The sequence below is a fragment of the Lachnellula hyalina genome, assembly GCF_007821495.1.
Source record: "Lachnellula hyalina strain CBS 185.66 chromosome Unknown contig00021, whole genome shotgun sequence".
NCBI lineage: Eukaryota > Fungi > Ascomycota > Leotiomycetes > Helotiales > Lachnaceae > Lachnellula > Lachnellula hyalina.
Window position 1 is genome coordinate 63,868 of NW_022157135.1, and position 12,286 is coordinate 76,153.

Genomic DNA, 12,286 nt, shown 5'->3' on the forward strand with positions numbered 1-12,286 from the left:
TCAGATTAGTAAGGAGAACGCAGAAGGAATTCGAGAACTAGGAGTTGTCCTTCACGCGGATGGTGCAGAGGTCTGAACTTGTATCTTCATGCCTGGGAGCTCTTTGCTCGTGCAGCTTAGGCTTCACACCTCTACCGAGACGGGCTTCAATCTATAGAGGCTCTGAAAAGTGCTATAATAACCGAAGTAAGTATTTTCTCGTCGAAACATGGATTAACTCAGGGGCATTGCTGATTGAAGTCAGAGCAGCAATTGTTTTGACCCAAATCCAGGGTCAAAAGCACTTGTCTTGCCTTTTCGCCTGGCTTTTCCTATCTCGCCAGTCTCTCTTTTGTCTTCTTTTATGCATAGGATGGTTCCACAGCAGAGACAGAAGCCTTACTTGATTATTACTTCGGTTTCTTTATTGTTTAAATGGGAAAGGGCAAAAGGCATGGAGTGGGTATAGCAAGAGCAAAGCGCAGGAAGGGGAAGGGGGAGAAGGAATTCAAGCAGTTAGGTACAGTAAATGGGAGTAAGCTTGTGTCCAACCTATACACGTCTAGCAGAAAGTAGGAAGAGGTGGCGTAGAGTGAAGCCCGAGGGAAAGATTTACTTGGAAGAAGGCCCTGATATGTCCCGTAGTAGTTCACTGCAATGCAAAGACAAGTTGGGTCACGAAGTCGCAAACAATCGCCTCGCTCCTTTTCCCAATATTTTTCCATTCTGCAAACCTAACAATACACGAAAAAAGTCAAATAAATTCTTGCGGGTGCGCCCTGTGTCTTCCCATGTCCCCCATCTCATGCGTCTCCCCCGTCCACCTAGCCTGCATAGGCGGCCTCACATAGCTAGGACTCTCAGGATGCCTCTCCCTCTGCCACTGATCATCCCCCTCCCTCACGTCAGCATTGAGTTGAAACTCCTGGCTTACAATCCGTTGCTTGGCATCCAATCTCGCAGCCTGCTCATCCAACAATAACCTCTTATTCAACCTCATCTTGTTATATATATAGGCCCCCGCAGCGACAGTAATAAGGAATGTGATAACCAACACGATGTCGTTGATAGTGTTATTTTTGCTTTTCTGCGCGAAGAGGACGCCGACGTAAACGAGGATGATTTGTTTGGGGAGCGTGGCGAAGGTTGCGATCGCGAAGTACCAGAACTTGACGTTGCAGGTCGAGAATACGGCGGTGGAGAAGTGGGAGGGTATTACGGAGAACCGAACTATAAGTACAATCTTTGAGGAAGCTGTTAGGGTTTGTGTTGGTATGGGGTTGGAGGGGCCGTACCAGGAATCCACCGTCTCTGGTGAGGCGTGCCAGTGCGCCGTAGTTGAGATTTGTGCGTTCGAGTTTGACGGCTTTTCTTCTAAAAGCGTACTTGAAAGCGTACCATGTCCCAACTGCACGACTTCTGTTAAAGGAGTTCTCGTTGAGGGGGCGGGGGTTCAGGGAATGGAAAACTTACTCTCCCCGAGGAAAGTTCCAGCGGCAACGACGGCAAAGCCTATCCAGAGTCCATAAACAACACCACAAAGTAAAGCAACAATCTCATGGCCAAATAAAGGCGGGAAAGAAATAATGATCAAAATAATTATCGGAATGAGAAACCCCGCAGGTAGGTCCCGGATCTTTTCTGATGCTGGTCTAATGGCCTATCCAAATTAGTACCATTGCTTCTCCCAAGGGAGAGAGAATAGAGGATATACATTTACAACTTGATCATGGCGTATAACAATCACGGCAGACAGTGCTATTACAACAAGTGCCACAATCCACAACGCTTCTTTCTGTTAGCTGGACCCCGCATTTGGAACTCAGGTTTTCCCCACGTATATATTTCGGCTTCGTAACAAAATCTTTCCATTGTACATCTCTATATTCGAACTCCTCCTCTTCTGGATTTGGCTGACCGGACTTTTGCTTCTTGGACACCATGGTCGGTCGTTGTCCTGATACTCAGGGGTAAACACTAGCGGGACTCGTGATCCAAAATAGGGGGTAACGTCGAGTAGAAAGGAATGAACAGCGTAGCAAACATAACCAGAACGAGCGATTGGAGGCTAAGAAGCTTTATGTTAAAAGAGAGTGAAGTTCGTAAATGATCGTGTTCTCAGCACTTCGCGATATGCGACGTGGAAACTGTGCGGCGCGAAGCAGAGCGTGTTTGAGGGAGCGGTTTCAGCTACGGTGGGCCGCCAGCGATGATTTGCGATGGATTGAAAGGATTCATCTAGGGGAAAGGCACAGATCTACGGGATCTACAAGACCGGTAAACCCGGTACTTGTACAGAGGAGGATGGCCTGGATGGGAAGATACGAGAAAAAGACAGAAGTTCTTACGGGAGAAAGTATGTAAGATTGGAATTTTAGCCCCCAAATACCTATTTTGGTCCCCTAAATCCTTTAAATCCTTTCAGCTGAGGGAGGCTGAGATACTTCGTGTTGCTATTTATTAGAGGTGCCTTATCGTGAGGTCATAATGCCTGAATAGATACGGATCCCGGATATATTGCAAGGTGTTATCTGCATTGTTCATCTTGTGGATTCGCAGCATATTGATTGGAAAGGGGTATCACGTGTCAAGACGAAAACCTAAGATTATAAAACCCTCGAGGTTGAACATCAGAGTGAAACAAGTGTTCTATGATGAACTATTCTACTAAATAGAAAGAGAATATAACAAAGAGAATTTGGGCCGGTGTACAGCGATGCAATATATGTCATGTGACTGGGTAAGTCATCCGGCATATCCACAATTCTCTGACAACACGAAGTCAATATCTTTGCGCTCATAAGTGATATATAAGAATAGTCACTAGATCTGAAGCTAGAGAAGTTACATTTTGAAAATAATTCTCATACATCCAGATTTCAGACGTCCTGACTTCAAACTGACAAGTTGTCAACTGAAACCCGAGTTCGGGATGAAGACTAAACAGGCCATGAATTTACACCGGAAGCTTTTTAAAACTTACGAAATAGTTCACTTTATACGCGTAGCTATGCATTTGTCAGCTATACAAAACAGCAATATTCTCTGATTATTGAGCTATGTAGCTAGAGAAAATGGCATTGCAAAGTCTCCCAATCAACGGAACCTCGACGTTGTCTTCTCGCACTACTTCTTAAATGTCTTCGCAAATCCCTTTCCGGCTTTTTCCTGGTCTTTAATGCCGTTAAGCACCTCCTTCCTTGGATTATTGGGCTATTTCCCTCACGGAAGCATGTATCTTTCACCGTCGTCAACTGTCACCTCTTTCAAAACACCTGCCCAAAGTGCTGTATTTGCGCCATGTAGAGCCAAAAGTAATACGAACAGCGACACCCATATAATCAGGCGGAGTGTCGAATTAAAAATAGCAGTACGCAGCTTTCCCGTATTGAGCGTACGTAATGCTCGCAATACTGCTTAGATCATGTTTTGCCGCAACCCGTGCTCCTGATGACAGCGGCCGCCTTACGCTCGGAGCGAGCGCTGATATAATTAGTTGCACCTTTTGAGTAGTAGTAAAGAGACTATTTAGCCGTAGGTTCAACGTCTTATGGGAGGAGTAAAAGTCATTAGAATAAGCGGTTCATCAAATGACTCAAACCGCATCCGCCAAGTGAAGTTGTTTATGACTGAGACTGCATCTATGACTTTCCAAATGACTAAGACTGCACTCTCCACCAAAAGAAATCCTCGGATGCTTTACTGCAACAGACTTTAAGCTTAGAGTTGGCGCGTAGAAAACTGTATAGGTCGCCTCTGGAGATGAATTCTAGAACTGGAAATCCCGTCCTGGGTTCTATTTGCACAAGCCTATGTTGGTATATATCGGCTTATATATCATTGCTCTTGGTAACTAAGATTGGGAAACTTCTACATTTTGTCTGAAAGCCTTGAAATATAAGTAAGTAGGTGTAAAAAGATTGTTACGACTTCGCTTATGTAACAGTTTGGAGACGTCAACAAGGGAGGAAATGCGGGGTTATTTTCATCACTTACCAAAAGAGTCATATATGGCAACCAAAATACCCCATCAAGACGAAGGTATGTTTATCCTGAAGTTATACTGCTACCTCAGGTAAATCTCAAGCAATATAAATTACTTCGAATTGTAAATAATATTGGAGAAGAGAAGAAGATTGTTTGAGACGTTCCTAATTCAACATCCTATCCGCGCGACTAAAGAGTCAAAGATAATCTCGATCTATGTGAATTCAACAGCAGGAAGCGGAGTGGAGTGGGTTTATATATGCATGACAAGAAAACACGTACCCACTCGCAGGTAAACATTCACAACTGCCCACTTCCTCAAAAGCACCCAATATTCCCCTCCGCAGCTTTTCTCATTCCCTCCCACCAACCTTCCCCACGCAATAATCACCACAAGATGTTATTCTCATCACTAAAAGCCATTGCCATCTTTCTCCTAGGAACCGAAGCTCGGTATATCAAGAGAAGCGACGGCCTTACGATCCGTAGCAGATATCCGGTTGCGAAACAACCACTTAGCGACATCGTTGCGGGCCCTGTTACCCTACCGCTCAGGAAGATACAGTCTCGAGATTCTGCTCTGTATAGCTTTGTTACGGTGCCTAATGGCACGACTATTTCGATAGATGCATTGAGGGGTGGAACTGAGTTCTCGGCGCAGGTTGTGCTTGGTGATAGCACAGTTGAGCTGCTTGTCGATACGGGATCGAGCGATACTGTAAGTAGAGTAACTTCTCTCTGTCTCTTCTCTCCAGTTCCTATAGGTAATCTTTGATATTGCGGTGTTATATTGGGACTCTCAAAGAGTGTTTCCGGCTAGCTTTCCCCATTTCAGCTCTATACAGACGTCAAAGTATTGACTTCTTGTACGTTGTAGTGGGCTGTTCAGACTGGATTCACCTGCACTGATTTCCAAACCGGAGTGCCTACATCAGAGGCTGTGTGTGGCTTCGGTCCTGTCTACACCCCGTCAAGTACCTTCAAGAGGATTCCCAACGAGACTCTCTCCATCGAGTATGGAGATCACGAAACCGCCCACGGAGTTTTCGGAACCGAGAAAGTCACAGTTGGTGGTATTACCGTCGACCAGCAGATTGCCGTGGTCACGGAGGCGATGTGGTCAGGAGATAGAGTTACATCTGGTATCATAGGTCTCGCATATCCAGCCATGTAAGTTTGTCTGTCTATCACGTACTCCAGTGCATCAACCGGCCTCCCCCAGAACATCAGAGCTTACTACACTCCATATCATATCATGAAGCATGCTATACCTTAGACTGACCTCCAATCCCAGAACAGAAGCGTTCAGCAGGAACCACACCCGCACACCCTACGACCCAATCTTCACCAGCATGTTCAAAGCCAAGCTAATCTCCAACAACTACTTCTCCCTAATCATCGAGCGTAACATCTCCGGGCCCGCTGGCTACCTCTCCTTCGGCGGCGTCCCACCCATCGCATTCACGCAGAACTTCACCGCAACCCCCATCATGATAACCACGATCCCCGGGTACCCCAAGGCCGTCGACTTCTACACTATTAACATCGACCGCATGCAAGTCAACGGCAAGCCCATCCCTACCTCCGGCGGATCCGCTATCGAATACATTATTGATTCCGGCACGACGCTCAACTACATCCCCTCGTCCGTCGCGAAGGCTATCAATGCCGCGTACGAGCCGCCCGCGAAGTACAGCGCTGCCGGTGGTGCATATGTTGTGCCCTGCAACGCTATGCCTCCGGCTGTTAGTGTGGATATTGGCGGTACGGCGTTCCCGATCAATCCGCTGGATATGATTATACAAATGGCGAATGACACTTGTGTTAGCACGTGGAATGATGGGGGACCTTCAATCTCGCACGATTTGTATATTTTGGGAGACGCGTTTATGAAAAACGTGGTTAGTTTGTTCGATGTTGGGGCTGCGAGTATGCAGTTCGCGGGAAGGGAGTTTTAGACTAGGTATTTAGAGTGCATAGAATTTGGGGGTGGACGATGCGTACTGAGTATAGATGGGCAATTTTAGATGAAATGCCGATTGCCTGTGCCATTGTTCTGGTATATTTCGTGGAAGGTTAAAAATTCTTATGGAGGCTTCGAGAACGTTTCCATGTTATTGCAGCTAGGTAGGAGTTGGGTATTTTGACTGGATTCTGCATTTTGAACCCAATTAGCTCACATGCCCAAATTGTGGGACGAATATCTATATGGCGTGGTTTGGAGTTCTAGGTATACGAATAGCCCGAACATGGAGAAGTTTTGACCAAGCTGCAGGCACCGTGGCGTAGCGTAGCGTGGATGACCACCTGTTCCCGGAAAGTCGGAGGAGGTAGAATGTGAAGTAACCAAATAACAATTGCCGAACTCCTCAGCTATGGTGGTATCTTATGTATCTTATGCATCTTTCACTCCAACCTCAACAGCAAAACTTCCCCCAATATCGACCATTCCTGCCCTCCCTTTCGCGGTATCCTCACCCCCCTCCAACTCCAAAACGCCCCTCGACTCCCTCTCCTCCTCAAACTCAAGAACAGCCTCCAAACTCTCATTGTCGCTCCCCACAAAACTTCCAAAATGAATCGCAACCGTATTGCGACTCTTCACTTCCTCATGGATATCTAAAGCATCACCCGGACTAGCATGCAAAGCACTAGGAACCGCATCATGACTGAGCCTCAGTCCCAAGCGTGAAATGAAGCCTAAAGTCCCACCACGCCATATGGGCACGAAAGAAACATCGAAGGGTCCGAGACTTTCGCCTATTTCTTTGAAAATGGGACATATGGCAGGGGAAGAAGCCGAGCGGCGGTACCCCGTGTCGCCTGCATGGTAGATGGCGCTTTTCCGTTTCGCTTTGGCAAGGGTGGCTTCGTCTTCTGATCCGATGAGATGCTCTATGACCCAACCACACCAAAGCGTCGTGCCTTGGTCCAAGGCGCCGCGGCCAGAATTGTGTTGTGCTGGGATGCAGGTGAAGCGGAGTGTTTCTTCTGTTGGAGACACAGCTGGAGGGTGCCCGAAGTCTTGGGCGCTAAAGTTTCGGCTTTGCCACCAATCCAGCTCGGTGACTTTGTCGGGCGATATACCGAGCGCACGGAGCCAGGATTTGTTGCCCAGGGGCACAAAGTACCGAGCTTCCGGGAACCTTTGAAGGATTGCTTGGATAGTGGGGAGATCGAGGTGGTCGTAGTGATTGTGTGATATTACTACTGCATCACAGCCTACTTTTCATTAGCAGGATATCTCGAAGTTATACAATGATAGAAATACCTGGCAAATCAGTCACCTGACATGGCGACCCCCTCAACCTCTGCGGGCCTGTATACTGCGTAGGACCAGCTCTAGCACTGAAGATAGGGTCATATACGACATAGAAGCTCTTCCCGTTTTCCAGGGACTGTTCGGTGAGAACGCCCGCATGGCCCAGCGCTGTCGCAACAATACACTTATCTCTCGCCAGGCCACGCTTCTGCAACGTCGACGCGCCCCAGTCCGGAACGACAACTTTCACATCTTTAGTGTCGGGGTGCTTCTTCGAAAGATCTTCGTACCATTCTAAAGGGAATTTTGACTGTAGGAGTTCGGTCCAATTCGGGGGGTCGGCTGAGGGCCAGGGGTTCTTGAAAGCTGTGCCTTGGGAGTTGGCGTGGTGTGAGGGATGCGCTGATTTAGTGTTGGTGGTTGACCAAGGAGGCCATGATTTCGTTCTAGACATCGTGAATATTTACGTTGGTCCCGATTTGTGTATTTCTTAGCTATATATCTCGGGTTGACATATAGCATATAGCAGATGCTTGAAGGAGGGGAGGTTCACCAGGTTGGATATATGACATGACGTAGCGTTTTGGGAAGCGACAATCATGCCGCACGTGCCTCATGTTATCGTCCTTGTGGAAGTTGAACATTCAAGTCAAGCTATATATTCAGATTTCTTGTTTACTAAGGTAGGGAGGTACCTAGGCATGAGTCTCGTATCAGTCCTTGCCGTAGGTATTCCACAATAATATACCAGCTCCACTTTTACCCCTTATCCTCACCACTTCGCTTGCTACATGGCTGATCTTTACCTTATACTAAGATTACATATACGACAGTTACTATAGTAGGAAGGGACTCTGTCCGACTTTTGTTTAGATCCTTTATTGCAATGTTTCAATAAATAGAGAAGCAAACTAATAGACGAACGATTGTATGCATTAACAGCATTTTGAGATTTGGCAGCAATTTCGGATAATCTGCCACATATCTCATCTTTAGTTATGTAGACCACCAAGTATGTACAGTCATTTCCATTAGGAATTCAATGGGGTTTCAGATATCTGCTCAACGCATCTACTGCGAAAGACATGGGGACCGATGACCAGGTCCTTCCAAGGTCCGCAGTAGCTTGAAGATGATAACCCCATCTGAACACGGAAGCAGATTCTTATACTACGAGAAAAGCACGATTCCGAGTAGTTCGGAGAGCCGTCGTTGCCTGTCATTAATCCCAAGTCCTACAGCTGGACGACCTATAAAACCTCATCTTAGAATAATAATTTCATCCTCACCACATGTTACAGACGACATCTGCAAGGTTCACTTTCTCTTGCAGATGCCGAGGGATTGACTAACGTCTTCCAGAAGTAGCAATAGCGCAATCTGAAAATTTCGGTCGAGGTCTTTCGCTCAGGTCATCTGCCGACCGCGAGAAGTGAACGAATGAATAACAATATTACTTGACAGCAGAGTATGACTTGACAGCAGCATATTCCATATAGAAAACAACCCCCGTCCCGAACCCCGCTCGCTTTTCCCGAAACTGAAATTACCTGTTACCTGTCATAAGTCTCCAGAATCATCTCGGCCGTGTCGAAATACGACGAGCTAGTCATGGGCATTCTCTCTCTCAATGCTTATAGTAATAATAAAGAAGGAACATCAGCAAGAACTTACTAACTCCTTATACTTATATCCCACCATCTCAGTAAAGTAACCCAATCAAGCACCAAACACCATCCGCCATCCACCATTTACCAGAAACCGGCGAATCATATCATCATTCATGCGAGCGTGGAAAAAAGCGTATAGACCACTGCATTCCGTAGAGTGAGTGACACGAGGTCACTTTCAAATACATGGGAATAGTAAGTACATCATTTGATTCCTGAAGAACTGATTATCAACTATTTCAGGGATACGACGAGGCGCTTCAGCAGTGGATGTTGATGTGCCAGACCTTGACAGAGATCTACTATATACTCCACGCAAAATTTAAAGTTGACACCACTTCCATCCTGAACGATTTGTCAAACGTCTGTTCTTCGAATTAAAACGGGGAGTCCACAACCCCTATTCCACCTAGCTCAACTAGATGAACGACCGAACGACTTTATCTTTTCTTTGACAGCAAACCCAGCGCCAACTCCAAATCTAAATCTGGATTCCAATTCCCCTCCTCTCCCTAACCAGAAATCTTTTCAACATCGACGTCCCGCACCCTATACTCTATAACTCCACAAAACCTTTTTTTTTTTGGCAAAATGAAATGGACATCCAACGGCCATTTGTGTTCTAACTAGAATATGCCAACATCTATAGGTTTGTGGGAAGGGACAATTGGGTTATATAGTAGGTTCCTGTGCGGTGATAATGCGGCGACGTTCGAAGATATCCACCTACACTTAAAAAAGCAGTTGACGGACGAATAGCTTAAATAAACGACTTCAGGGAAATTAAATAAAGGGGCATTGCATAAATTGGTTTACACATATACTTTTTAAATTTCAAATCAAGTCATGTCAAGCTAGGATGCATAAGCCCACCTAGCATGCATGCAGATATCCCTAATCTCTTTTTCTTCAATACGCCACGCCTCTCCGTATCCCAATCCAGCCCCGCGCAAGCAAAATGCTTTAAATACAACCCCCAGAAACGAACGCACCCCGCCATACCATCTACCCAATCTACGGCAAATATAAACCCCCAGCCATGATCAAATTCATCCTCGTGAATTTGACCTTGTAAACCGGGCTCTTCTTCGTTGGGAACGCAGATATCTGATCCGGTGTAATCATCGTATCCTTGTTCTTTTTCTTAACCCCACTGGCAGCAGGTTGCGAGCCTGCAGCAGCAACATTGATTCTTGTCGCATCAGCCTGCCCACCCGTACCAACAATCTCGCCTGCACCATCTTTGTATGGATCGGAGGGCAACTCAACGTCCCAGACTCGAACTGTGCCGTCTGCGCCGCCGGAGACGAGAACCGTGGACTCGACGCTGAAGGAGAGGGACCAGATACCGCCTTTGCCGTGGCCTCTACAGCGTTTAATCATAGTGCCTTTGGCGAGGTCCCAGAGGATGATAGTCCCGCCTGCGTCAGCTGAAGCGAGGATCTTGCCAGAGGGCGCACATTCGATGGCGGAGATATATTCATTGTGGCCGGGGAAAACACGGACACAATCGCCGGTTGCAAAGGCCCACATGCGGACGGACTTGTCGACTTGGTCGCTAGCGGAGAAGATGTATGCGCCGTTTGGGTGCCATGCTACTTGGTTGACGCTTGAGTCGTGGCCGATTAAGAGGCGGAGGTAAGAGATGTGATCTTGGCCCCAGATGCGTACAGTCTTATCCCAACCGCAGCTTGCAAAGTAATGGCCGAATGGACCCCAGCGGACATTCCAGACTGGACCCTCGTGACCCTTGAAAACACAAAGACAGGTGAACGTTTCTAGAGACCACATGCGAACGGTTTTATCTGCGGACGATGAAAGTAGCATTCTGGGAGCAGTAGCTTCCTCATTACCATCGGGGCCTATTATGGAAGGGGAGAAAGATACACTGTATACCGGGCCAGCGTGACCTATGAGGCGGCGAGAACTCGACGGGGGAGGGTCATTAGGACCAGAAGGTAGACTGGATTTGAGGATATCGCCATGGAGATGCCAAATGCGAACGTATGACTCTTCTGTACCAGCTGCGACAAGGTTTGTGTCGTCAGAAAATTCTATGCAGGTGATGCTATTGTATGTCAGCAAAGTCTTATACAGAGATTGGGCGACCTACGTGTCGAGCGTGTTGTGGAAGGTAAACATGCAAATAGAAACAGCAGCGCCAATTCCACCTGTGCGACTCTCGATCCTGAACCTATCTCTGTTCTCTTTGATCTTCTGGACCTCCATTGTTACGTCTCTTGCTCGTGATGGGGGATAAGGAATGTCGGTGCGAGCTGGTCCATCAGCACTGTCCTCTCGCTTGATATTTCGATCGAATTCTTCGACTAAAGATGGCTTTCCCAGGTCTGCTGGATTTTTGAGATCTTCATCTTCCAAATCAGCCCGAACATCTGCCGCCAAATCGGGGTCCATGGCTACTGAGCCCAACTTCAGTGTAATAGTATTCGACATGATGTCCTTGTTGGTGACGCCTGTGAAAGCTCCAGGAATACCCTCTTGTAGACCACTCTCCTCGCCGTCGATGCCGTTGGCTTGATTGATGATTGCCTCGAAGCTGAACTGATCAATGGGGCCACGGCTGGTTTCTCGAATATCGCAGTAGGTTTGGAGCAAGTAAATAATCACAGATCCACCAGACTTGCTATTCGATTCCAAAAAGGTAAGGAGGTTGAAGTAAACGTGCGTGTTGAGAGGGATCCTGTACTTGTTCTCTATGTAGAGCTTGGTGATGGAGTTTTCCCGGAGCTGTACGGACTGCTGTATGGTGCTGAGGGTTCGAAGTTCATCCTGGTGAATTGTCTCGAACTGGGGACCAAACTCGCGTATAAACGAGTCGCCATCTTTGGGGAAGCCATCTTGGACAAGATCAATGTAGGAGTAAATGAACATTGGCCATAGAAGGCGGTGAAGTTCGTACTGCTGATTGTTAGCCTGTGCAAACGGGCCGGTATTTGCTGGAGCCGACCTTGTAGATGTCGAGATTTGATTCAACCCAGTTGCTGAGTAGTCGATAGGCCTTGGAATACTTTAGAGTCCCAGAGTCTTCCACTCTATCATGGATTGGTTTTCCCTCTTTGTCCAGGTGTGATGATTCTTGTCGAAGCATCTGCTCCGTTCGGTTGTATCCCTTTTTTACAAGGTACTCGATAACCTGGGGAGTGAGGTCAGCGTTGAAGGGAGTATAGTAGTCCATCTTTGCTGGCTTCAGAGGAGCAAATGCTGTCTAGGTGGGTATGAAGATGTTGAAATGAACTGCAATGAAGAAAAAATGAATAAAAATGGATCTTGTAGCAAAGACAAGGTGCAATTGATTAGATGTTTGCTGGGAATCTTCGGGATGCTGAAGCGCAAGCAATTCAACTGCGACCAAGCGGGATTGCAGAGA

At 47.0% G+C, this 12,286-nt stretch overlaps 4 protein-coding genes across 4 annotated transcripts; 1 reads left to right on the forward strand and 3 right to left on the reverse strand.

The window, feature by feature from the left end:
* Positions 1-733: 733 nt before the first annotated feature.
* TVP38_0 (Golgi apparatus membrane protein) lies at positions 734-1,922 on the reverse strand (the record flags this gene model as incomplete). The annotated part of the gene is made up of 4 exons (XM_031147642.1): positions 734-1,398; positions 1,453-1,639; positions 1,694-1,767; positions 1,817-1,922. The coding sequence occupies 4 exons, from the start codon at positions 1,920-1,922 to the stop codon at positions 734-736; spliced, it is 1,032 nt and encodes a 343-aa protein (XP_031007971.1).
* Positions 1,923-4,363: 2,441 nt separating this feature from the next.
* LHYA1_G002668 (putative aspartic-type endopeptidase) lies at positions 4,364-5,924 on the forward strand (the record flags this gene model as incomplete). The annotated part of the gene is made up of 3 exons (XM_031147643.1): positions 4,364-4,684; positions 4,844-5,136; positions 5,261-5,924. 3 exons carry the CDS (start codon positions 4,364-4,366, stop codon positions 5,922-5,924), a joined length of 1,278 nt encoding a protein of 425 aa, XP_031007964.1.
* A 437-nt stretch (positions 5,925-6,361) lies between these two features.
* Positions 6,362-7,682, reverse strand: NAPEPLD_1 (N-acyl-phosphatidylethanolamine-hydrolyzing phospholipase D; the record flags this gene model as incomplete). Its single annotated transcript, XM_031147644.1, has 2 exons — positions 6,362-7,188; positions 7,238-7,682. 2 exons carry the CDS (start codon positions 7,680-7,682, stop codon positions 6,362-6,364), a joined length of 1,272 nt encoding a protein of 423 aa, XP_031007965.1.
* Positions 7,683-9,912: 2,230 nt separating this feature from the next.
* taf5 (Transcription initiation factor TFIID subunit) lies at positions 9,913-12,094 on the reverse strand (the record flags this gene model as incomplete). Its single annotated transcript, XM_031147645.1, has 3 exons — positions 9,913-10,966; positions 11,012-11,817; positions 11,843-12,094. 3 exons carry the CDS (start codon positions 12,092-12,094, stop codon positions 9,913-9,915), a joined length of 2,112 nt encoding a protein of 703 aa, XP_031007935.1.
* Between the last annotated feature and the right edge of the window lie 192 nt (positions 12,095-12,286).